The sequence below is a fragment of the Pithys albifrons genome, chromosome 2 (genome assembly GCF_047495875.1).
Source record: "Pithys albifrons albifrons isolate INPA30051 chromosome 2, PitAlb_v1, whole genome shotgun sequence".
Lineage (NCBI taxonomy): Eukaryota > Metazoa > Chordata > Aves > Passeriformes > Thamnophilidae > Pithys > Pithys albifrons.
Window position 1 is genome coordinate 10,519,713 of NC_092459.1, and position 27,281 is coordinate 10,546,993.

The 27,281-nt window shown below is 37.0% G+C and overlaps 1 protein-coding gene across 2 annotated transcripts in view; it reads left to right on the top strand.

Moving 5' to 3' along the window:
* Window positions 1-27,281, top strand: part of NBAS (NBAS subunit of NRZ tethering complex) — a 176,624-nt gene that overhangs the window by 126,952 nt on the left and 22,391 nt on the right. Inside the window, exons 47-49 of one of the 2 annotated variants that reach the window (XM_071548327.1) lie at window positions 3,147-3,239; window positions 5,482-5,677; window positions 24,236-24,375. In XM_071548327.1, the coding sequence (XP_071404428.1) occupies window positions 3,147-3,239; window positions 5,482-5,677; window positions 24,236-24,375 (429 nt within the window). The remainder of the gene's footprint in view (window positions 1-3,146; window positions 3,240-5,481; window positions 5,678-24,235; window positions 24,376-27,281) is intronic. The other variant, XM_071548328.1, reaches the window with a different exon arrangement.

Consider the following 27,281-nt stretch of genomic DNA (forward strand, 5'->3'; position numbering starts at 1 on the left):
TGGCTATGGCATGTTGATGCCCTTTGTTGATTTCTTTTTATTACAAATGTAATTGAAAAAAAGCACAAAAGCAATACAGGAAAATTTAAATCTGTCCTGTAAACAGAACACTGACAAAGTGGCTTATAAAAGAACAGTAATGAAGTGTCTTAGGTCTGTCTTCACTCTGGGAACATACCTTCAATTTTCTTAGCTTTTTTTATTTTTAAAGAAATTTGAAACCTCTCCTAATGTCTGTAGCCAGTTGCATAAAATAATTGTTTGAATACTGCTGTGCTTTTTGCCACAGTTCAGCCCTAAAAGTAATTTTTAAAATTTTCCTTATCAGAGCATTCAATTCTGTTACGTCTCCTTTTTTGTGAAAATACACTTTTTGTTGTCGTTTTTGAGAATGGATTTTTTTTGTGTGTTTTAATGGAAATGGATTTTATCTTTTGGACACACATCATATCTCTCTGGAAGTGCAAAATCCTGAGTATTTCTGTACTATAGTGTTCTGTTCTATAAATTATAATTTGATTGTTTCCAAATATCCAGAAGATGGTTAGAAAAAACTTGATTTAAATGCGACTCTTTAAAATTAGTTGGCATAATACTCGCAGTAAGAACAACATTCTGTCAGGCATATGTAACAGTATTTTTTTGATAAATAGGCTGGTGTTAAGAGCTTTCTACTCCTATTTCAAACTTAGGAGTTGTGGTGGGTTTGAGGGGCCAGGTTTTGGTTGGGGGGGGCTAAAGGAGTGGCTCTCTCTGTGAAGCTGCCAGAAGCTTCCCCCATGTCCAGCAGAGCCAATGCCAGCTGGTTTCAGGATGGACCTGCCACTGGCCAAGGCTGAGCCTGTCAGAGATGGTAGTAATGCCTCTGTGATAACACATTTAAGAAGGCAAAATGTGATTGTGGCCACAGAAGAGCAGAGTGAGAACGTGAGATGAGCAACTGTGCAGACCCCAAGGCTGGTGCAGAAGGAGGTGCAGGAGGTGCTCCAGGTGCCAGAACTGAGATTTCCCTTCAGCCCGTGGTGCAGACCATGGTGAGGCAAATATCCCCTTGCAGCCCATGGAGGACCATGAGGGTGCAGAGATCCACCTGCAGCCCAGGCAGGAGCCCACACCAGAGCATGTGGATGCCCAGAGGAGGCTGTGACCCTGGGGGGAGGCCCTGTGTTGGAGCAGGATGCTGGCAGGACCTGCTGACCCATGGGGAGAGGAGCCCACACTTGAAGCAGGTTTTCCAGGTAGGACTGTAGCCGTTTGGGGGACTCATATGGAAGCAGCCTGTGCCTGAAGGACTACACCCTGTGGAATAGTGACCCATATGGCAGCAGTTTGGGACGAACTTGACTGTGGGAGGGACTCACACTGGAGAAGTTCATGGAGGACTGTCTTTTGTGGAAGGTACCCCACAAGGAGCAGCAGCAGAAACAACCTGTGATGAACTGACTGTAACCCCCATTCCCCACCTCTCTGCTCTCTGGTAGGGGAGGAGGTAGTGCTTAAGAAGGAGGGAGGGGAGGAGGATGTTTTGAAGATTACTTTCCCTTCTCATTTTTCTGCTCTGATTTAGTTATTAATAAATTCAATTAATATCTCTACATTGAGTCTTTTTGCCTGTGATGGATGGCATTCAGTGAGTGATCTTTCTCTGTCCTTACTTCAATTTGTCCATCTTCCGTTATATTTTATCTTCCCTGTCCACTTGTGGGGTAGTGATGGAACAGCTTTGGTGAGTGCCTGGCATTCAGCCAGGGTCAAACCACTACAGCAGTGCAATAGAGTGATATAAAATGAATATACTAAGTTTTCATCATGCAACAAAACATCTTGCATCTGTTCTGAATGGAGTCACATCTTGGTTTTAAATCTAGTGTTGTTCACTGAAGTGCATTTAAGCAAAAATAGAAAAGTTGAAAGTTCTGAATTCAGGAAGACATTACTGGTTGTAAAAATTCAGGTTTCTATGCCCTATAGTATAATCAGTTTTAGTAAATATATTTATCTTACTGAAGTGATAAATGACAAAAGTGTGAACATTCTGTAACTCTTGACAAAAAATTGTGGAATACTGCAGTTATATTTACACATTACTATCACCTTTACGCTGTATTGGTCTTTAGATAGAACAGTCAGTGTATTTGGGCATGCATTCATTATTGGTAAGAGCACATATAGGAAGAGGTTGACATTTTTAGTAGCAGAACAGCTTTGATATGGTGATGAGCTGTAGAGAAAATACACCTTTTCTCTGGGTTTTTTGAGTAATTTGGAATAACTTAGGAACTCTTTGCCTTCGTTTAATGCAGCATTGACAAACTAAGATAGGCAAAGCTCTTGTTTCTCTAGTTCATCCAGGCATTACTGCCGCTGCAGTGATTTCCATGGACAGACACTTTGTGTTGTAGTGGAGCACCAGTGCAAAATCTCCCTCTCTCAGCACCGAGTCTGTTTGTTTCATTGAAAATCTTGGCAGAAAATGTCACTTCCACTGAATTAGGAATGAAGCTTGCTTTCCTAACAGGGTGGTTTTGGGATTTTTGCTTGGTTGGTTGGTGGGGTTTTTGTGGTTTTTCTCCCACCCAATTTTTACAGCCTTTTCACCTGTGGAATAAAATTGTGTCATAACTGGAATGTCTGATGAAGAGTGTGATGGACATTTTTCTATTCCTGCATATGCATAGTGGATGCTGTTTTATGGGTGGCTTGACCCCAGGGAAGTCTGCTGACTCGGCAGATGGGATACTGTTGACTCAGGTTACATTCAAGTTTATTTAAGCCAATAGAGATACTGGAAGATGATTTGAAAGGAAAAGATGGTGACATTTATGTGTAACCTTGAATCTCCCTAACTGATATTGATGAGATCTTTAAGTTTGTGAGATTACATGTGCATGTTTTGTAACCTAGTCTGTATTAGAAGCACTAAACTTTAACTATTCTTTTCCTTCCAAGTTTCATTTAAATATTTTTTCTTTCCCACTCTTTCCATGTTGCTCTTTGCATGACTTAGACATAAAAATAAAGGTATTAGTTAAGCAGTGAAAGTGGAAAATTGTTATAATTGTTGAACAATTCATATAAATCCTACAGGTGCATAAAATAAGATACAGTATGAAGGACACTTTAATGGTAATTTTGTCTTCACTTAGCAGTGGAAATGGTGACTCATCTGCAACCATGAAAGATCCACTTGGAATCCTAGAAGGCATAATTTCTGCAGTGCATGCAAGTGTTGAGAAAGGGTAAGAGCTTCCTATATGGATTCTTTGTTTAAGACTTCAAAAGCTATTTCTCATGAAAGCATTGAAGGTACAATACTGAATATGGATGACTTTTGCTCATGGATGTATGTGAGGGTTTACACTTAATTTTCTCAGAGTTTATTCTGGAACAGGCAGTCATTTATCAAGTTCGAAACCTGAGCCCTGACAGAAGCCTTAACTTGAGCATTTGGAAGAAAGCAGGTCACTGAACCTAAAATTTAGGTAACTGTGTATTATGGTGAATTGAGAAAATGTTCTTTCAGGTTTGACTTTTGCAGATTGTATGTCTAAAGGAGTATGTCACTGCTTGTTTCAGTTTAGTAGATAAATTGAAAATAGTAATGATTCACTTTCAGATATCTGAATTTAGATATCTAAATTGGTCAATGTTTCTAGGGTATAGTGCAGTAACAATGTCACAAATGCTATATATTGTTTCACCACGTTTTTTTCTCCTCTTTTGAGAATGCCCTTATTTCAGCTCACATAATGGCCTGTATGTCCTACTAATATTTTCCATTGCATTCCTAGTAAAGACGAGGAAGAAAAAAAGAACATCTTTTTTTTTCCCTAGATGTACAAGCTAAGAGCTCATGTATGATGGTAATAATAAAACCCCGTACACTCTGGTAGCCACACAAAACCAGTTACAGTATTTTGTGGAGGCTTCTCCACTGACATTAAGGCAGTTAAATACTGGATACTGAAGTAGATTGAATTGATGTAAAAATTTACATTAAAATGGAATTTGCAGTATTCTAAGGTATAATGGAAGAGACAGTACTATTTTAATCTGAGATGCACTTTCTGAAGTCTTTTATTTGTGTACTTCATCAACATTTAACTACCGAACCAATAAGCTGGAGTGAAAATCATTACGATTACTAGAGATAGTTTACATTAATGTAAATACTTATTACCTTAAACATCAGCTACTCAACTGGCAAAACAGAAACCTTTCCCCCAGGAAAACATATCTAAGCATCAAGTGCAAGCTCTGCAAAACTCTTGAAATATTCCAGCAGGTCCTTTAGTTCCAAATTTTTAACTTACAGTTTGAACACCACCTCTTCAGCAATGGCATGTGTAATTAAGCTGAAGTTCTGAGCTAACAGCATACTTCAGACAATATAAAGGCTAGGTAAAACTAAAATCCTTGCTATATGGAAACTTAAGATGCCAGTGTGTATTATTTCAGAGCTGCAAGACAGATTATATTGGTGTTTTCTGTCTGTTATTAGTTTCCCATCTGTGTTGTTAAGACAAATAAGAAGACATTAGTGCATTAGTTATAAATCACACTCCACCTGGAATCTCCTTTTTTGGTTCTTTTACATTTTTCTTGGTTTTTTTTCTTTTAAGAAAAAAATTAAATTAGCTTGAGTTTAAAATACTACTGAAAGACACCTGCTAATTTACAGTCTTTAAGGGACTAAGCGATTATTCTGTCTGCAACTGCCAGCTGATTAGTTCATGGTGATCTGTGTACTGTAAATGCTTTCACACAATTAGAATGTGTTCAATATAATATACTTTTTGAATAAAAAAATATTTATTTAAGAATTTTTATGGTTAATGAAGTCAGAAAGTCCCTAAAACCTAGGGGTTTTAACCTCTCTTTTTTATTGCATTCTGCAATCATTATCATCCTAAGAATTTATAATGATCAAGCTGGCTAGAGATAGTGCAGTGAAAGAAGAATTGACTAGAGCTACAACTGGGAGAAACTAATTTGTGTATGTGGAGTGTAAAGAAGGGACATAGAAAGAAAGAAATGGAATATAGGATGGCAGTATGAATAAGCATCCAGATACAAAAATGTGACAGTTAAAATGCAAGCATTCAAGCTGGTTTTCCATGAAGTCAGATGGTGGAAAGTACAGGCATCAGTCAGGCCCAGGCACCATGAAAAGTCTTGAATTTTCAGATGCTGAAATCCAGCACTACTGTATGGCACCAATCTAGTATGTGGGAGAATATATAACTGTACAGGTGGATTTACAAGTTTATTTGAAGGTCAGAAAATGTTATACCACACAGCTTTGGGCAGCTGATTTACAAGGGCTAGTTTCTCTGCAGCCTCATAGAGGTCAGCTCTTTCATTTCTAGTGTTATGTACTTATTATGTATTGAATGTATTTGTTAAGTTTTAAAAATGCATGTGGTACTTTCATTAGGATTATTACTAGAGACTGTTTAACACAATATTGTTTAATTACAGGGAGGAAGTAGTTTCTTCAGATGACCTTCTGGAGTGGTTGAGACCTTTCTGTGGTGATGACTCTTTAGCAGTGAAGCCTCGCATCAGGGTATTGCAAATTCTGGAGCAAGCCTTCCATCTCAGTGATGAGGATAGCAAGCTACTCGTGTACTTCAGGACACAAGCTGTTCTCAGAGCTTGCTGGCCTGAAACAAAGGTATTAATATTGATTTCTATAAGTTATGGCATAAGACTTTTTCAGTAGATGGTTGCGATGCATTCTTTTGGTATGGGAACTAATTCTACTTTCCTTTTGAATCAAGTGTCTGATATATTTGATATTTTGAAAAACAAAGTTATGTAAAGTTAAGGGACTTCTCAGCTTTTGTTTGGGACAAGGAGTACATAATACTAAACTTGATCAAATACTAATGATTTTCTTCCATGACAAGCATTGATTTTGAAGTTTTTGTTTATTCTTTCTTTTCTGGCCATTTTTTTCTGTCAATATTACCTTCCTTCTTCTTTATCTTCTGCTTGGTGTTGCATTATAGCACAATGACAATTATTGGCCTCTGTTTAAAGTTGGGAAAAAATAAGGTCAAATCATTGGTGAAAGAAGTTACTCTTAGCTCTTATTTCCTACTAAGAGAGACAAATTGCTTCTCAGCTCAAGTTTTCAAGTGTAAAACAGATTAACTTTCCTTTTGCATTAAAGGATGGCAAAATACCTAACTCTCATTAAGTAAATGTAGAAGTTGAACTAAGATTATTAATGATCATCTAATGAATATTCTCAGGAATGGAAACACTTGAGTTTGTCAAGTAGAATATTAAAAATTCCATATATACAAGAAGGCCTTTATTGGTTATTCATTGGTATTTTAACAGCTTCATTTTGTGACTCATTTTGGTGAAGTGCGTAATATCAACATACATATTTTTAGAGATTCTGGATTTCTTAGTGCAATGAAAATATGCTACAGGCTTACCAGGATGAATTAGTCTTATCTTTGAAGCTTGTGCTGTTTTGAAGTCATATGAGTAGCACTTGCTGTATGTAGAATTGTTCAGAAGCAGAATTACTTTTTGTTCATTTTCTACGTGCCTCCCCCATGCCAAGACCTTGTGGAACTAAAATAGAATATTTATAATAGTTCCTCAAAAAAACCTGTGCACAAAACCACTTTATATTCATATAAAACAAAAGTAATATCTCAGTTTTGACTCACTGTGTTAGATTCATCCAAGGGAATAATCCTAATAAAAATCTTAAAAGGAAAAGAAACTACTTATCTCTTGCTTTTAGAAATTACTTTTTCTCTTGCATTCACAGTAATACCAGCATTTAACTCCTCAACTACTCTTCAGGTATCTGTCTGGGATTGGATTCTTCAGTTCAATCCTTTGCCACTATTTGTGTTGCCTGTGACCTGCTTTTCAAATCAAAAGCATTTCCAATTCTAAAACATTCAGCTAGAGTATAACTTAAGAAAAAAGTTGCAGGTAGACAATATCTTTCAGCCATGGCTGTAGAAGACAGAAAAAAACCCTTTATTTGACAGAAACTTTGAGACTCATTAAACTTGTGATTTTATCTTAAATATTTCTCAAACTTCTATTTTCTCCCATAATCTGATAAGTCAAAATGTATATGACTTTACAACAAGAAACATGCATCCATTTGGTTACAAAACCAAAGTTTAGGACTTAATTAAATGTGTTGCATATGCTGCTGGCTCATGTGTAACTCGCTGCCCACCAGAACCCCAAGGCACCCTGAGCAGAGCTGAGACAGCCACACCTGTGCTGGCCCAGGTGCAGCACAGCTGTTAAACCTTGTGCAGTTCTTGCTGTCCCATTCTTCCAGCCTCGTTCGCCTCTTCATATAATCAGTTAATTTTCTGTTTTCTAATTTCAAGCAGGAAAACTTGCTTTTCTTTTTGTGAGGGAAGAAGTTTGTACTGACTGTAAGCAGCAGTTCATCTGCTCATAACACAGTTGCTGATCACTTCAGTGCTTTGCACTTTAGCTGAAGAGTAAGCAAGTAGTGCAAGAAGCCATGTAGTGAAAAACTTTACTGCTGCACTGCATAAGCTCAAATATTTCAGAGACAATTGTATAAAAATATGTATACAATACCATAATATAAAGTTCTTGTTATGTGCTATCTATTATTTAGCCAAGTGTGGAAATAATTTTCATCTCAGCAATAGTGAAAGCTGTGCTTATATGTGCATAAATAAAAATCACCCACATTCTGCTACAAAGTGCAATTACAAGAGTCCTATTGGAACATATTAAAAAATTGTTCTCATTTTCATGTCAGTTCAAGCTAAGTGTGATAGATGAGAACGCTTTGTTTTCTTTGACTATTTCGTGCTAGGTAAGTAATGTGTTATTTAGCCAAGAGAGTCAGGTTGGTTTGTCCATTAGGTACCTGTCGTTGAAATTCAGAGCTCCTCACAAATGTCCAAGAAAACAAATTAATGTTCTTAGGTGTAGACTATTTATTTTGTTTTTTCTTCTTTTAGTGAGCAGATGCCAAATGCTAGTCTACAAGCTGGTACTAGAAAAAACAAGTGATGGTCTTGTTTGATGACTGTTTGCATATTTTGTGAATTAATGAACAGGGAAATAGCATTATAAGAAAAGATAGAAAACTGTACATTTCCTAGTTCTTTGTGTTATGTTAGTGGAAGAGGAACACTGCAGAAGTCAGTACTTATATTGCTGAGAACGGCAGAGAGATTTGTGTATGAGCTTTGGCAAAGCATTAATTATGCAGTTTTCTTGTGCAAGTTAATGTTTCAGGTGCAAGGACCTTTAAAAGCAACCCCATTCTACAGAAGGGGGTGTTGAAGTGCAGTTTAAAAGTTTGATCAGGTTGTTTAGGTAATGCTGGATGAAGCAGAGTGAAGAAATAGACAGGAGGAATTACATCTTTCGAATGTGCACAGACTGCTATGTCGGTCTGTTTGCCTTCTCTGCAGGCATCAATTTCTGTAACATCACTACACCTTTATTAATTTGATCATCCTTTCTCATCCATCAGGGTAGTTTAAAAAAAATCACATATAAAATAAACGAGGAGGAGGTGGTATAGATTCAATGGTGGTTTTAGATTTTTGAGGAATGTGTTTAAAGGTTGCTAGTTTTTGGGGGGGTTTAAGGAGTTTTAAATTGCCAATATGTAAAAAATAATTATCTTATTTCGAGATTGTTTTATTGTTATTTGTTTGGTGTTTCTTACATGCTTTTAGGGGATCCCTCTTTTCTTTTACCATTCCTTGGCACAAAAAGGAACAGCAGATATTGTAAAGTATGGATATGGGTATCTATTGAGTAAAGATAATTTTAATGATATTGCAGTGTTCAATTACCAGAAAATGTGTGAAAGCCACCCTCAGTGTGTCTACTAATCCTCTTAGTCAGAATTTGCATACATCAAGGAGGGACTTAATATTTAATTATGCTCTAGGTGCCTGTAAGTAGTGGTCCCACAAATCAATGTGCTGGGAAACAGGCCAGCTTTTGCAAAATTAAAAATGTACTTTATGGAAGCAGGTACCTATCAAACACTCAGAAACACAGCGAATTCCAGTTCTCTAATGATTAGTTAACAAAATTAAAAATTCAGGGGTGCTCATTTTTCAAAGGCTTGAGTGTCTTTAATTCACATTCCAGTAGCATCCTACACTGTGGAGGAGGAGGAGGCATACGTTGTTTTAATCCCCTTGCTGAATTTTATCTGAGCCCTTCAGGTTCTGTAATTTTCTAGTTAACTGGTGCATGAAAAATATGGGTCAAAATACTGACTTTTTATATATTATAAAGTGCTGGGGGGGGAGGGAGAAAGATGTGATTTAGAATGCTTGTATCAAAATTTATCCGTCTAAGATGGGAAATCTATTTCTTTGCATATAGTATCTAAATAAATGCCTCACAGCAGTGTGTAACATCTGGAAGGTGCTGGCTAGCAGGTTATGTCTGTATCTATGTAGTTGTGCAGTGCAGTGACCAGTTATAAGGTATAAGTTACAGTAATGAGTTAGGCACTTGCCCTGGGTGGTTACAGTGGCTCTTGCAAAGCTTCTGTAAGCAATCCAAGGGTTCGTTTAAGATACGTTATTAATTGTGAAGCTTCTATAAGACACACCTTGTCTTAAAAACATTGTTTCATTATTATGCAAATGCAAAATGTAATTACTACTTGCATGCCACTTAAATGCAAACAGCTTTGTCATTTAGAGAAGGTAATCTCATTTAGCCTTTCCCCTCATATTGTTATATTATGGTTTTTTCATGATCTTCGAGTATACAGTGCTGCTGAGGGCTAAACATTTTTGAAAATTGAAAGGGATGTCTAATAGGCATTTAAAATTGTATCTTCGTGCACCTTTCTTGTGTTTGGAGTTGTTTTCCTAAATTTAGCTTTGAAAAATTGCCAGATTAATTTGTATTCTGTGTGTGGGATGTGCACAACACATTTTTCTTCATATATGCAATTCATGTATGCCATATAGAGGTTTGTGTCACAGCAACTGTAGTCATGTCTACACTAACATAATGACTTTTTGAGAACTCGGGTATGACCATCAAGACCCTGTTGCTGGTTTGTTCCTCATCACACAGTATATGGAAAGTGTGTATCTGTTTACATGATGTTTCTTGATATGACTTAGTAAAGAATAGTCTTGATGGGAATGTCAATGTCCAGTGATTTTTCAGCTTTTCCCCATTGCCTCTACTCAACGTCAGAGATTCAAACATAAGGATTCTTAAATCTCACTGTGCTTTCCAAATCCTTAAGGTATTTTGCTGAAGCCATTTATGGGGTAGCAATGACCTGAATTTAGCTTGATCTGGCAAAATACAAGTGAGAGAGCTGTATCTGTTTGATCCTTAGCCATCTTTTATTTGTGAAAAATATTTAATTAGAAGAAAGATTTATGTTCCTATCAACTTAGAGTAAATTTGTTATGATGTTTATAATTCTAGAGACATTGTTTCTCTACTGGTAATGCATAAAAATTAGGCTTAAGAAATTTAATTTAAGTTTTAATTAATATTTTAAAAAACTAATTTCCATTTGTTGAAGATGCAATTTATCCGTATGAAAACATGTGAAATGTATTTTTTCTGGGAACATAAATTGTAGTGTGTATGATTAATTAAATACTTTAAGATGCAAATGAAATTTTTCCCATTAACTTTCACGACTGTGGTGGATAAGACAAAGTAGAGAAAAAAGCAGTATAGCTTGAGTGCACATGACAGCTTTGAATGTGAGCCCTGGATACTGCAGTGTTCTGTGACTGGTGGCAGTTGCTTCAGAGGATAAGAATGCTCTGGAGTGGATTCATGGGGGATAATTCACTTTCTCTAATAGGTCTTTTGTAATGAAGGTGTAAGTGCAGAATGGTTGATACAGTGCATACTCGGCTTTGATCCCAGTTTCAGAAAAATTAAGAGCTCATAAGTGATGTATTCAGACTTCTATTATTATGTTTCAGAGAAATGGGTTGGATAAACAGTAAATGAACCTTATGTGACTCTCTCTAAATTTATGGCATTGGTACACATCATATGTTGAGTGCAAAATGTGCTGAAAAACTTTGAAGGAGGGATGCCATCCAGAGGGACCTGGATAAGCTTGAAAAGTGGGCCCATGATCGGGGCAACCCCTGGGTATCAGTACAGGCTGGGGAATGAACAGTTTTGAGAGCAGCCCTGCCAGGAAGGACTTGGTGCTGGTGGATGAGAGGCTGAACGTTACCCAGTAATGTGCCATTGCAGCCCACAAAGGCAACCACGTCCTGGGCTGCATCCAAAGCTGCATGGCCAGCAAGTCAAGCGAGAGGATTCTGCTTCTCTGCTCTGCTCTGGTGAGACCCCACCTGCACTGCTATATCTAGCTCTGGGGGCACCAGCACAGGAAGGACACTGGCCTGTTGGAGTGAGTCCAGAGGAGGCCACTAATTAGGAAAGGCTGACAGAATTGGGATTGTTCAGCGTGGAAAGAAGAAGGCTCTGTGGTGACCTAATTGTGGCCCTCCAGTACCTGAAGGGAGTCTACAAGAAAGATGGAGAGAGACTATTTTACAATGTTGCGACAGGACAACGGGAAATGGCTTCAAACTAAGAGTAGGTTTATAGTAGATACTGGGAAAAAATTTTTTACTCATAGCGTGGTGAGGCACTGGAACAGGTTGCCCGAAGTAGTTGTGGATGCCCCATCACTGGAAGTGTTCAAGGCCAAGTTGGATAGGTCCTTGAGTAATCTGGTCTAATGGAAGGTGTCCCTGCCATGGATGTTGGAACAAGATGGTCTTGAATGTTCCTTCCAACCCAAACCATACTGTGATTCTGTGTTGAGGTTTTTTTAACCTCTTTATGTGATTTGGTATGTTATGTTGTTCTATGTTTTATGGGATATTAAAATCCAGGAAATCAAAGTCCCTATGTACTATGCTTTTTCACTCATTCTGTTGTTTCCTCAGTGTGAGTAACCAATTCCAGTCACGTTACCTCATCCGCAGTGTTTCTCTCTGTAACTCCCCTCCCCTCTATCTCAGAGCCTACTGTGATTCGTAGTATGCTTCCTGAAAAAGATAATTAAAGAAGTGAATGTGCTGTCCTTGTGGAAATTCAGTCCATGCTTATGCATCCCAACACTGTGATTACTCTCTTAACTTCAGCTGTACAGTGAACCTGAGGTCTTTGAGTTCCATTCAGTGAGGCTCAGGTTACTGTTTTGAGTTGATTAGGCTAATTTACCCTATTTTAAAATGCAATGGCTTTTACCATTGTTACTTTTTTTTTGCCATCCTATGTTCATTTATTTACCCTAGACTTTTTTTTAAGTCAGTTGGGGCTTTCTTTCTATAAAAGCAAGCCTTGGCAATCATTTATCTGCATTGTATCTGTTCAATGCTTACAGACCTCTCAGAATATAATTTATATAAGCTAAGAAGCTGCCATAAACCCAAATTCTACTTTTTATTTTGTTGGGTTTTATTTTTTATTTTGTTCCTGTTAGCAGATCAAGTTCCTCAGTAGTTTCTGGTCAGGAATGTTGTTCAAAGTTCTCTGAAAATATAAGTAAATTGTAAAACCATTTTACTTTAGGCATCGTGTTAATATCTTTAATGATTATTTTCTATTAATAACTGTAATAGTTTGATGCTTTGCATTTTTTCAGTTTTCTTACTCCATCAACTATCATGCTAGCTGACAATTTTTATTTTGAGGTCTGTAAACTGTGTCACCTGAGAAGCCCCTCTCAAGTATTCTTAAAATAGTTCTTACTTCATAGCAATTTGTGATAATTCGTGTTGACTGAAAGAGTGAGGGGTTTTTTTCCACATTGTTGATATTATTATACAGGGACTCAGCTGTGATGATTGTGACTGCTAGGATATTCTCTACACCAAATTAAAAAGAAAACCACCCATTGCAGTGCTTCTGTAATTCCTTTTGGTATGACAGATACATGAAGCTGCCTACATTATTCTGATTATTTTTATGGCTACAACAGAGCTATTCATTTATTTCAGTTTTTACAGCATAAATAACTTTTTGATAACCATCCTCCTAGTACTTCAAATGTTCCTAGTCTAGGTCATAAATATGGGTAAACAGTGCAGAAATTTTACATAAAAATTAGTTTCTTTTTTAACTAAAAATAGTAGTACTGAAATATTATTTGAAGTTGGAGTCAACAGCATCAACCTCTTGTTCCTGTAAGGCAATACTTTATTGTGAGTTTTTCTTTTTGAAAATGTATCTTTGACTATGTTAGTTTTGCCTATCAGCAGGAAGACATTTTTGAAATACTAATTTTGACAAGTTTTCCTTTACATGTAAACAACTTTTTAAATAATTTTGCCTCTGTTAGCAAGAATTGCAGACTTCTGTTATCAAGACAGCACTTACACACAGAGCTGAATATTGGGAACTGGAGGATGCACTGCTACTTGATGGTAGTGATGATCAGAATGAAGAGCCACTTGGTACAGGGTATGGAGGGAAAAGGACAATGCTAATTTAACACCTGAAAGTTAAAAGTAATATTTAAGGATTAAAATCTTGTCATTTCTAGCCTGCATCTTCCAATCCTTTTTTCTGTTCTAAATGTAACAGTATCTATATAATATATAAATTATGAAATATGAAGCAGTGCTTAGTAGGTGGTGCATACAAGCAAAATTACATAGTTTGAAATCCCTCATGTTGCACAGATGTTCATTTTAGCTATTAACTCACACCAAGTCAATATACGTTTTAAATTAACATGTATGTTAATTGTGTCTCTTTCAGGTCCAGCTAGCTAGGTATGTAAGTGTTTCAAATGCATAATTTTTTCTTTATTTGCTCTTATCTCTCTGTCAGTATCTATGTACAGTCCTCAGAGTTTTTTTCTGAGCTGAAATGTATTTGCAGATTAGGACACAGTCCTGCAGAATACAAATGAATGGATTTTATTTTCTGTATGAGTTATTCATTTTTATGCATTAGGCAACACATTTGTGTTTGCTGAATCTTATATGCATTTCTTAGTGAGCTGCATATGAAGCAGATAAGGAATTAAACAATATATAAATAAGTTCAGAAGAAAAAGTTACTGGGTCTTTCAACAAGAACTCAATATGTGGCTTAGCCTTAGTGTAATTCATCACCAGTAGGCTTCTGGTTGATTTGTTTTTAAGCTTGAATCCCATAGCTTGCTTATCCTTTTCACTGGCTTTAGTTTCAGCATGTTTTAACCTGTGGGATTATGTTCATGCCTTTAGTATCTGCATGCAGCAGGCTTGCATCTGTGGTCAGCACTCGTATTCATAATAGTTTTTAACGTGTGAAGTCCAGCTTTGGGAAAAGTGCAAGAAAGCCTGATCTGAGTTCTGTTTCCTGTGAGGTGTAAGCCACAGCTAGTGATTGCTGAGCTTGTTCATGCAAAACCTTTGACTCAAATATTAATTTTTTATTGATTGTTCTAAGATTGTAGTTTGATAAGCAGACACTTCCTTCTGGCCTTTCAGACAGTGGTTGTTTCTTCCAGTCTAGGACAGAATAGCCCATGTTCTCTTTCTGAGTTTGGAACTTGAACTGTACTCAACCATGAACTTCTGCCTCCTTGTCGGTTTTAAACTCAAATGGAGGAGACATGTGAGGTCTTTGTGTCACTCAGATTATATTCCCCCTATTAATGGAAATCAACAGTAGACTCATAGAATATCCTGAGTTGAAAGGGCCCCACAAGGCCCATTGAGTCCATCTTGTGGCCCTACTCAGGACACCTCAAGAGTCACAACATGTGCCTGAGCATTGTCCAAACACTTCTTGAACTCTGGCAGGCTGAATGCTGTGACAGCTTCCCTGGCAAGCCTGTTCCAGTGCCCAACCACCCCCTGTGCGAAAACCCTTTTTCTAATATCCAACCTAAACCTCCTCTGCCATAGTACTTTGATTGTGGTGGGGGTTTTATTTTTTGATGGTTTGGTTCATTGTTCTTTAAGTGGATGTTTCTTAATAAAGCTCTTGCTTTTCTCTAACTGGGAGAACTCCATAAACATAACTTCAAAAATGCTTGTTTCAAGCACAGGAATTTAATCTGCAGCACTGGTCCAGGCTACAGACTGGGTCATGTTTTTGCTGTAGTGTTTCTTCATTAAACAAGTACTAAATCCTGTTATTATATGGAAGCATTTGTGAGGCCAGTAGAACAGTTTTTTAAAATTTGCCATCTCAGCTATGACTTACTACCATGTAAGTTTCTATTTACCAAAATCTAAAATGGATTAAAAGTAGGATTATCCACATGTGAATTTGGGAGAAATTTGGGAGATGGAGAAAGTAAAATGAAAACATCTTACTTAAAGCTGACTAGTTCCTCTGCCATAATCTAAACTGCAGGTTTCTATGGCTTTTCTCAAAAGTAAAAGTTCTTAGCAGCTTTACGAAAAAGGCTTTCTGAAAATAGGATGTAAGTGGAGTAGTGAGATTGAATACTCAGTAAGGAAGCAGATAGATTATGTCAGTGCCTCATCATAGTCATTGGGCAGTATTCATTTTAATAGGAAATACTTTGAATATAATTCTAAAACAAAAGGAATATTTAAAGTAAGTAAGTATACTAAGTAAGTATAAATGTGTTCTTTGAACTGTGTATCTTAATTGCCTTTAACTCTGTACATGGCAATACAGTGCTACAACATAGAGTGAAAGATATGATATTACATTATCATTTAAACTTCAAAGTTTTAGTAAATACTAGGGCAAGTATGTTAAGGTGATACTAAGTTTGAGGGAGGTCTGTAAAATATGTCTCTGAGAATCAGCTTTTGCTTGACCTCATTGAGTACTATTCATCTACCTTCTGAGAGCACACATTTCACATATAGAAAATTATAAGCTCAAAGCTGCATGTAACAAAATATTGTGGGATGAAGGTCTGGTTCAGCCCAATATTCTGTGACCAACAGTGACCAAAAAAAGCAGATAGAGAAGGAAGAGTAGGAAAAATACATATGAAACTTACTCCGATATTGCCCTGATGTGTGGGTAGTCAGAGTGGGTTAATTAGGAATAAGAACTGGAAATAACTGTGTAGACAAGCTGTACATTCAGATGTTACTGTGCTAAGATCAAGTAAGTGCAATCTTGCTAAAATCAAGTAAGGAAGATTTACCGTTTGGTTGATGGGTGGGAATAATTTACCAGAAAAATACTGAACTTCTTACACCTTAAACTTGTTTTCTTAAGTCAAATGGCTAAGTCTGAAAGGAAGTACTCTAGCTTAAACAAAAGTTACTGCTGTAGTACAAAATTACTGGATAAAATTCTGCACAGAGATATGTAGATTATCAACACAGATTGCAGTAATGGCTTCCTCCAGCGCTGAAGAGTGAGACTATAAATCTAGGAAAAAATCTAGGAAAAAAGCAGTAAGGAGAAAGGTTAGTAGGTCCCCACTTCTCTGTCTCTGGATCTCTGCCTTCCAGCATATGTCTTACAAAACAGAGATTTGTTCACTGATTGTTAACCTCATCTGTCTGACTGTGTGTGAGGTCTCTTACTAACCTGCCTTTAACCAGATACTTCAGCCTGTCGGTGCCAGAGCTGGCAGCTCTGCTCTTGTGGTGTTACTTCCTCCTTTGCTCTGTGCCCTGACATTGGCGAATGGGTAGCTGAATAGTACAGTGGTTTGTTCTTCCCCAAGCCTGACCCCATTGTGTCTTTGAAGATTTTCCCCTAAATTACAGTTTACAAGTTTTCTTTTAAAAGAAACCCTGGTTTGGAAATAATGGGAAGCTGATGGTGTGCTAGGGAGGACAGTACTTCTGGTTTTGCTTTTAAAAAGGATTTCCTGTTGCTCTGGCATGTGAAGGTCTTGAATAAGATGTTTTAATATGTGCTCATGGTTTTGCCTTTTCACAAGTATATGATGTGTCTAACATCAAGGCTAATGTGATGTCTAATATCTTGAAACAGTTTGAAGAAAATTAAATAAATAATAGCCTTTAAAAACTGCTAATCTTTTACTTGCAAAGTCAGTAGCCATGCAGGAGCAACTGTTGCAGGTTTAGCATTTTTTAGTGGTGATTTTTTTGATATTTGTGTTCGTATTGTGTATAATTAACTTTAAAATAGCCATTTAACTTAATTTGTAATTTTGTATCTCCTTTGTAACAAGCTTTTAACTTTGCAGCCTTGTACTAGAAGTAGATTTCAGCAACCTGTGTTTGTGGAGACTTTGAGTAGCTGCACAGACACCAGCAGAGGAGGGAATGTTGGAGTACAGACTGCCCTGCAAAGTGGAAAGATGACTTTTCTTCAGTGACCAACCCTAACTGTCTTATTGTGTAGGAAATGCAGTATTTTCTTTGCTGATTTACCTAATTAGATTGTAAACTCCTTCAGGCAAGACTGCTATATTTTGGTGCCATGAACAGCACACCGAGATGGCAATTACAGAAATTCTAGCAAATTGCTACCAATCCTTTCAGTCATTGTTTATAAACCGTGTTAAGCTCTGCATAATGAGTGGAAGCAAGTTTTAGCATCAGTGTTCCCTATCTCAAATCTGAATAAAATCTTTCATGTCACATCTGCCTATTAGTTTGAAATGCAGCATAGATGAGTTTTCTACCACTACAACTTGGGCAAGGGGGTGGGGAGATAAATAAAAATGCATTTTACAAGGGAGTTCTGACAAATTGTAAGTGTAGTGTAGCAATAAGGGACTACTCAAATGCCTGCTTAGTGTTTCTGTTTTCAATGCTATATTAATTCAAATTTATGCTGCAGTGACAAACATGAATATATTTTGAAATATTTACATTTACCATCTGGTGGATGGTAATAAAATAAATTTTATAATCATGTAAATCAGTAAGGTTTTGGTTGCCTTACTTTGAAACTGCAAAGTTCTGTACAGGGAGCTGGGTTTTAAGCATGGATGTAGCTTTTCTCAATAAACAAGCAATTACAATGAAGGAAAATATTTTTCTGATTTCTCCAGTTTGATTCTTAATTTATAAACATCCTTATCATTTATTTCCCTTGTAATGAGCAAAATCTGTGGATGAAGACTGTGGCTCTGTCACTCTAACAGAGAGTAAAAATGGAATTTGCAAAACAGATACCACTGGGCAGAGGGAGGTGGAGTCCTGTCTGCGTTAGTTTTCCTGCTCCCCATAGCTTTAACAATAAAGAATTTATAAGTCTATCAGATGTATCTGTCCTTTAGGATCAGGAGAACATTTCATAGTGGATATCTATAACTCAGTGACACATTTTAGATATGGCAACATTCTGCTATTGCTGTAAATACTGGTTTTAAACTAACTTCAATCTGAGGAATGAGATAATGTACCAAACTCAGCTACTGATCCTGTGTCCTGCTGTGCTAATTTTTTCTTTATCAGTCATGTATGATGTCCACAGTTTTATTTAACCATGTCATTATTCAGGTGTATCATTGTTAGACACTAGATTAGAAATTATTGGGTCAGAATCACCTTGTGGAGGGGGTACTTGTGGAGAGGGGCATGTGTGTGTGGAGGGGGAAGGGATGGGTCAAACCTTGTGGATGTGGGGTAGCCAGTGGGTCAGAGACCCTGTCGGGGGTGTTTGGCATAGGAACCAGAGCAGATAAAACTAAAGGCACAGGTGTGCCATGTGTCATGGCCCTGCCATCTGGACGTCTGAGAGCTGGTCTTTCACAAAGTTTCAGTGGTAGCTTTGTGATCTGTCTGCCTCTGTCTCATTTTCTCATCTTGCTCCCTCTGCTTCTCTTTCTTTGCTCCTTTCTTGATGCCTTGGGTGGCTTGGAGCTGGAGGGATTGGCTTTTTTCTTAAGTGTTGTGGATTGATTGGATATTGACTTAAACATGTGCTGGGTTGATATTTTGGTGGAACATTTTGTCTAGCTCGTGTAATGCGCGTTTGAACCTTTGCCAAGTTCCCTTATTTTCTCCCCTAAATTAAGAAACCCCTTGGGAATAAGTACATGGCTTATTCTCTTTGATGCTATCTTCAGGTATTAAAAACCCTATATATATATATGTATATATTTTAAAGTAAAATATATATATATATATATATATATATATATATATATATATATATATATATATATTAAAGTAAAACTCCTGTCTGAGCCTGTGAGCCTGCACCTCCCAGGACTGGAGTGTTACAGCCATCTTACAGTTTTTATAAAACCATTAGTTTCTAGAAGCATCAGAACAAACTCGAAAGGCAAATATTTGGACTGCTTTATGCGTACCATATACGGTGAGTATAAAGCAACAACAGCTGTGGAACAAGATGAGTCAAAACTTTGTGCTTTGAAAGTTAATAAAGTATATTGAGTGGTTTCACCATTTTTGGCATGTAATAGGATCTAATCTGTGATGAAAGAATCTTATAATAATAAGACTTAATATAAGTCTTAAAAAATTTTGATCATAAATTAGAACAGTTGGTTTTATTTGACCAGGGATTTTAAGTGCACTAAGTCGTTATTTTGACATGTAAATAGTATGCATTCCAAGTTTGCTTAGGATGGTTGAAGTCTGGTTGATAAAGGGTAAGTTTGTGCTCAGATAATGTACTGTTGCAGACATTCCAAGTATCTTAAGCAACTGCTAGATCCCTCTTTTTATTCCTACTTAAGCAGTATAAGAACGCATGGCATATGTATCACTTAGTTTTTGTATAAACCCTGATGCCAAAGGGATTTTTGTTCTGATTTTCACATTTTGTAGATTTTAGGAACACAGTAGTTGTAAATTTTTAGAGGGTTAATATTTCTAACAGTTTAAGTTTAATGCCTTTCTATCACTACCCCTGTCCCAGAACAGGGAGCTCAAATTCCTTTAGTTAATTAATCTTGTTTAGACTCCTTTCCAAGGTAAAGAGCTGAAGGATATCAGAAGGCCTACAGAACGAAACATAAACATAGGTCAGAGTGACCCAAAAGCCAAAACTGGATGAACTCCAAGAGACCTTTGTGTGCCTGAGGAAGAAGAGCTGATGAAGACAGAGGGTCTTGACGACCCCAGACCCAATTCCGGGTGTTGGACCAGGGGTGGGACCAGGACTGGACTGAGAAATATGTAAAGCAATGATTGGAAAGATCTTATTATAAAAGCCATGGACACATGCATGTCATCCTGTATTCCTGTGGGCTGTAGGCCCTGTGTTATTAAAGGACCTTTACTCTTTATCTTACCCTACACTAACGTGGCTCGAAGTCCTGTTTTTGGGGGGAAGGGTCATTCACGGCATCAACCCAAATGTTTTAAAAAGCTTCTGAGAACCTTATCTGAGGGAACTTCTACTAGCAAAATTATATCAGAACTGAGATATTTTGGCCCATTGCTTGGTAAATAACTGGACTTCAGCAATAAATATTTCTTCAAGTGTTTTAATTTTCTTAAGATTTGTGAGTTACAGCAGTTCAAGACTGTGACAGGTGACTGAACACCTGCCATGACAAATCTCTGCTACTGGTAAGTAGACCATAACTACTTGAGGGATAATAGCTGTTTTGATGGCTAAAATCATGTAATTCAATGAAGTGTATCATCTGACCATGCTCCCAAACACACAAAATACACTATCTCAGATGACAAGAAGATCTGACTTTTTTTTTCAGGCATGCTGTAGCTGCTGTGGGCCATAGCTACAATCTGCATTTCCATTTGGAAATGTGGTTTGTTTTCTGTCTCGGTCAATATTTGGGAATGGTAGCCTGATTTTTAGTTTTATTAAGCAGAGATAATACAGGATAAGTCAGAACTCCTTTATGGGCCATCCTAACAGCTGCTACCTAGTACAAAAGCAACTGAGAAAAGATGTAAACGCAAAGTTCTCTGGAGAAGAACATAGTATTAAGAGGAGTTTGAGGAGTTTGCACTATTTCAGACAACTAGTACTATCAAATGTAGTGGTAAGCAGTATTTGGTGGTGTTTGTGTAGGCTGTATTTTGCTTTGTGGATGTCCTGGATAGTTTTTTAAGTGAACATTAACATATGCAGATGTTTGCGTATTCTTGGTTCTGAACATATGTAGTCCCTTGATAATAAAATTGAGTATTTTAACAGTTTAACATAAGGTTTGGCTTTACTTAATTTGTGTTTTGTTTTATAATCTATCATGAGTATAATTTCTACAATTAATTCCCCTAATTGACTTTCCCATTGTGGTAAATATTTGTGCAGGCTTTTAATGAGAAACATGAAGCCAGCTGTGTTCTACTGCCAAAGAGATGCCTGAAACTGTGGAAAATCAAGTCAGAATTGAGCAAATATGTTGTTAAAACAGAAAGTCCTTGCTTTTCTTTTCCTTGCTTTTGTTTGGGTTTTTTTCCTTGTTTTTCATATTCCTTTGGGTTCATCTGAAGTTCAAGCCTGGCTCTGGGCCTCGTTACTCTGTTTAGTGACAGATTGTTCTTTACGGGCACTTGTGTTATCAGGGTTCTGAGAAGTTCATGGCAGGTTATCTCTGCATGGTTAACCTTTGAGTGTTTTAGATGGATGTTTTTCGTTTTATTTAAAAAAAAAAAAGGAATGGGAAGCTGAGTTATCCCATTACTCTATGTTAAAACATTCAGAGTCATCCAAATACATAATCTAAAATCACTGCAAAGAGAATGTTCAATTAAAAGTGGAAGTTTTTTTGCACTGTCATTACAACAAAAACAACAGGCTTGACTATTCTCAGCAACTGATCTCAGCTACCTTTCACCTTTGTTAAGATGAAATTTCTAACTTTTTACACAGAGCGTGCTCTCTTTCTGCTCTGAGAGGTGGTTGCTTCCTCACCATCTCTCCCTCAGTCCCTCAGAAAGCAAAGACAATACAGAGAAAAACTTCCATGTTTTGTGTGTGTGTGTATTATATACATACTTGCACACACATATGTATGTATAATAAATATGAATTTAAACCTCATTCCAGTGTGTTGCTTCAAGGTATTGCTTTTTGCTAGCAAGGAACCATCACTTTCTAATTTCATCTGTTTCACAGTAAATTTAAAATGCCACTTAAAATGCCACATAGAAGGTGAATTTTCATTAGTATTCTTAAAAACTAGAAGTCCTTAACTCTGTTGAAAGTTCCCTTCGTTTTCATTACTCTTAGTAGGAAATGTAGGTGACTTGAAAAAAGGCCTCTTAGGAAGAAATACTGCAGAAATGCACTCCATGTTTGAGAATAGAAAGTTAATTCTTCTGTTTCACTTCAATTGAATTAATATGTGTTGTGTCAGGAGCAATCATGTTGCAAGGATGCAGCTGTCCAAAACACAGAATTGTGGTGTTAGATTAATTAACCTGAAAGAAAAATATGAACCCAAGTCTTTGAAGATGCATTATTAGGCAGAATTATTGGAGTTCAGTTCATGTTGAGTAGAATGTCTGATCTACTCTCTGCTACTGTGACAGCTTTTCTCATCTGTTAATATTGTCTGTGCCATTTCTTCCCATTTTTGCAGTTATCATTAGAGAGATCTTAACATTTAGTCTGAGTTTTGAAGTTACATGCTGTTTGTGCAAATATACTGAAATGTACTCAGTGGACTATGCAGAATGCTACTTGGTTTAAATATTTCAAGAGCTAGTTGTCTGAAAAAGGAGTTTGGGGACAGATAAGCAGTGTGAAAGCTTCTGTTGTCCAGCCAGTAATTATTTTGGTAAGATGCTAAATATTTTTGAACCTTAGAGGTTAGCATGTCTTATGTTTCTTTCACCCTTTCTTGTTTTTCTTTCTCTTTTCAGCCTTGTGATTTCAATATTGAATATTATAATATTTTGTATTAAAAAGCAAAGATGGAATTTAGGGATATTACAAATGGGTAACTGGTGTCCGCTACATGACATTTGCAGTGCAGAAAAGTATTTCAAGTGGACATATCTTGGAAATGTTTCTTCACTATCTAAAATGTTTTAGTATGTGGTGCTTTCAGATATATTCTGGAGACAGAAGCAGTATTTCAACAGTAAATATTTTCAAGTCACAGATTATATAGGCAACTCGATAAGTGCATCAGTAATGTTTGTTTTCCAGCCTCTTTTGAAAATTTGCCCTTGATGCATTAGAGCCACTTTGAAAAGGTTGGATTGCAATCTTTAATCTTTCAGAGCAGCTGTAGAACTAAGGAAAGCTTCGTCCATGTTTGATGTCATAGAATTTCTGTACTGAAACAGAAAAGTTAACATTTAATGCTGTTTATCTTCAGCAGAATTATAAGATGAAACTGAAGTGTTTGATATTCTGGAACTTTTTGAACTTTGGAAGAAAAATTCAGTTAGAATGTGTTAATAATGCAGAGAAAGCTACCTTATGACTGTATTTCTGAAGCCCAAAAGCTTTTGTGTGTCAGGTACACAGCGAATTGCTGTTCTATTTGTGAAAGCCCTCCTAGTGTGCTAGCCAAACCTTTAAACAGAAGCTACTTCTCATTTAGTAGCAAGCTGGTTCTTATTTACAGCAACCTTTCTTGAACAGTCAAACCTTTTACCTGCAACTTTTTTACCATGCAAATTGCAGGCAGTAATTATCTGTAAAAGAACCTGTCATCAACTGAAGTGAATTCAAGTCCTGGCAGAAGCTACAGATTTTCAACAGAGACGGACACTTTTCCTGAGATAGAGTTGTCTGGGAGCTGACTGATGGGGTGTGGGGTTTTGTTTTATTTAGATTCAAATGCCTGTGCAGAGAAATACTGCATTACTTCTTAGCAAATGTTCTTGGCTGGGTACATTAATTTAGATTCATCTTTCAAGGCTCTTTCCTATATGAGAAATATGAAGTGCTGCAAATTCATGTAAAACTATTGAATTTTCATAGGTGGGTGGGAGTAATATATATTAGGGAAGCACTGGACATGCTCATTCTTTAAAAATATGTATATGTGTGTTTACACATGTCTATACATTGAGAAAAAGAAATGCAAGGCATTTAAGGTTATTTGAAGAACACAGAGATAAGATCCTCTGAACTGATCATTGACTGCTCTTGTGTGGGGTTACACTGTTCTAGGAACATCCATGTTCTCCATCCTCTGTGCTCTCCTGTTTTATTTACATGTAATTGAAAATGAGAAGTAAGAAAATAGGTTTCTGGGAAAATTACGTTCACTGTGTTCCTGCATTGTTTTAGAACAGTGATGTCTTTCACAGGTAGTTTGTTGATTACTTTTAAGTCATTGTTTTCTGGAAATAAATAAATCCAATGGGTTTTCTTGGGTTTTTTTTCTCCCCTTCAGGTGGAGATGACAGATATTGAAAATGAAGAAAGAAGGTATGGTCTCTTTCTGGAACTTCTGGAATCTAGTCAGAGTCTATCTGAGTTTCAGCACTTGGTTTTATTGCTTCAAGCTTGGCCGCCAATGGACAAGAGCAAAGGGTGAGCGTTTCTTCAAACAGTCGTGTAACAAAAGAGTTGAAAGTCTTTTTGCTTGATGTCATGTAGTTTTCAGTCAAATAATTCAAACATGGCTGAGAGTATGACCTTTGGAAAGGGCCATACTGGGAAGAATAAATGGTTTATTTGAAGCAGCCTTGAATCTTGAATCAATGAGTTTCTTGTAAAGCTTATATATACATATATAGTCTGTATCGTGGAGGAGGCAGAAAACCATTTTATTCCCTGAACTGTTGCACAGGAGAGTGTTCTTCCTACTTAAATTTCAGGTTGTGCATTTTGCTCTTGTTTTTAGCAGTATGAACAAAATCCATAGAAAAGAACAGAAAGTTCTGACTTTTTTCCATTCAAAGTTACACTCTGCAGAAAAGCCTTTGAAAGTTCATGTTCAGGTGGCTGTGGCAGACAATCTGCAGGGGGTCTGTGAGGATAATGGTACCAAGCAATGGCTCCACTTTTTTCTAGATCCCCTACCTATTATTTCTGTCTCTGAGTAAAGTATCCAAAAGTCAAGATTATATGCTGGAATGACATATCCTAGACCAACAACTTAAAATAATTATTTAAGACTTCAGAATTGTAGGCATCAGACTAAATATTAATTGAAAGTGTTAATTTGGAACATCTTGATTATATTATTTTTTACCAATTGTTTGGTTTTTTCTGTGACTTTCTGGACACGTTTAAAGGTAAAAAAATTTATCTGTTGTATTCTATACTGATAATAGTGTCTAAGATATAAAGAGTCGTATAAACTTAAGTTATGAGGTAAAGATCACATAGCTCTCAAAGAAATCAGTAATATTACTAAATTTTTGGATAGCAAGAACAATGTGCCATGTGCAACAGTAGTTAGGTTAGAGTCTTTAAATGGTGTTTATTTAGGATTACAATCTATTTTAGCTTGGGGATTACATTCCCCAAATTGTAAGTGTTTATGTGCATTGACTTGTCAGAAAAGTTAAGGCTTCACTTTTTATGAAAAGTAACTCTTTAGTGATGTGTAGAGAACTGGTGGGTTACAGGGTCATCATCTGTAGGAGTTATTCACCTTCAAGCTTGCATAAGCATTAACCTGAATTCTTAAGTGACAGTTTTACAAGCCAAAATTATCCTCAGTACATAAAGAAGTACAAGGATTGCTATGTGGTCTGTCAAAAATTTGTGTTCCAACTTTCATTTGAAGTTTTGATTTTGATTTTAATGGAAATTTGGGAGCCTTGCAGTGTGTAGTAGCCATAAAACTTTTTTAAACCTAAACACTACCATAAACAAAACCCAAGTGAAATACTCCTGCAATTAGAAAAATTCTTTTTCCTTAGACTGAACAGAAAGACTGATGATTTTGTGAAAGGAGGACCTGGGAGGGTACATGACATACTCATGTTCACCTTGTTGTCCAGACTCCTTTCCAGCTGACTGCCTCTCAGTCTGTACTGGTGCTTATTTCTTCCCAGGTAGGGAGTGGACTTTGGATTTCTCCTCACTGAGTTTTGTATTGGTTAATCTCTGTCCACTCCTCCAGCCTCTTAAGGTACCCCTGAATGGCAGAATAACCACTCTCCCAGTTTGTATCATCTGCAGAATTCCTAAGGGTACAATCTGTCTGATGGTCATCCAGTTTCTTATAAAGATCTTAAGAGTATTGGCCTCAGAACAGATCCTTGAGTTCCAGCACTGGACCCTGGTCTCCAACTGGACTTTATGCCACAGATAACAGCCATTTGAATATGGCAGTTCAACCAGTTTCCAGTCTGCCTCACTGTCCACTTACCTAACCCGCACTGCGCTGATTTGTCCGTAAGGATGTGGTGTGGGAGACAGTGTCGAAAGTGTTGCTGAGTAAATTACAGGTACACAGTATCAGCCCTCATCCACCAAGCCAGTTGCTTCATAGCAGAAGGGCTATCTGGTTGGTGAGGCACACACTGGCTAGTCTCAGTCTACTCCTTGTCCTTAATTTTTGCTCAGAAATGCTTCCAGGAGGATTTTCTTCATCTTCCCAGAACCTGAGGTGAGGTTGACTACCAACCCACGTCTTGGGACTATGCTACGAGCAAACTGCAAATTTAATCCTGTGATTAGGTTGATTATTTATTTAATAGTTTCTTTTATTTCTAAAACCTCAGTGTTTTTCACTGCTTTGGCTTTCCCAGGAGGCTTTGGAAAGCCTTCAGAAGAAAATTGCCCCCTTCTTTTTCACTTGTCATAGCCATCTATACTGGTTTTGTGGAGAATCTCTGACTCGTGATTCCCAGATGTGATCTACAGCGCAGATTCCAAGTAGTTTTCCAAAGTTCAGTGCTAAATTTGTAGTAATTTCCTCAGGGAACTAAAGAATAGTTCAGATAAAGATTGTTCAGTAAATGTTGGACTAGATGATCTTGGAGGTCTTTTTCCAACTTTAGTGATTCTATTATGCTATTCTATATTTCAGATGTTCTTGAGTTTGCCTGAAACTGTAGACAACCAAAAACTGAAAATAAATTTAATTAGTGAAGCAAGAAATAGTGTTCATAGTATAGGAAAAAGGATTTTAAAAATTTTTAATATTCTTATTTTTTAAGGATGGGAAGCACCAGGTGTAGTTACCACCATTGTTTCATTCTTCAGTTCTGTCTGTTGGCTTGATGGGTGGGGAGAAGTATCTAGTCTGTTCTCTTTCCTGCCTTTAGAAGTGTTTTAGAGAAGAGGATTGAAGCTACATTTTGAAAGAAATGACAAGAGATGTAGTTCTTCTTCTGCCCCCTTCCCTCCTTTATTCTCATTTCTTTCTTCTAGGAAAGTTGCATTTTCACTTTCTTGTAGTTATTTCCTTATTTAACAAGTAAGTCAACAATGGTTCAGTTTTTCCCTTTCCTATGAAGACATGTCCCAATAGGAAACAA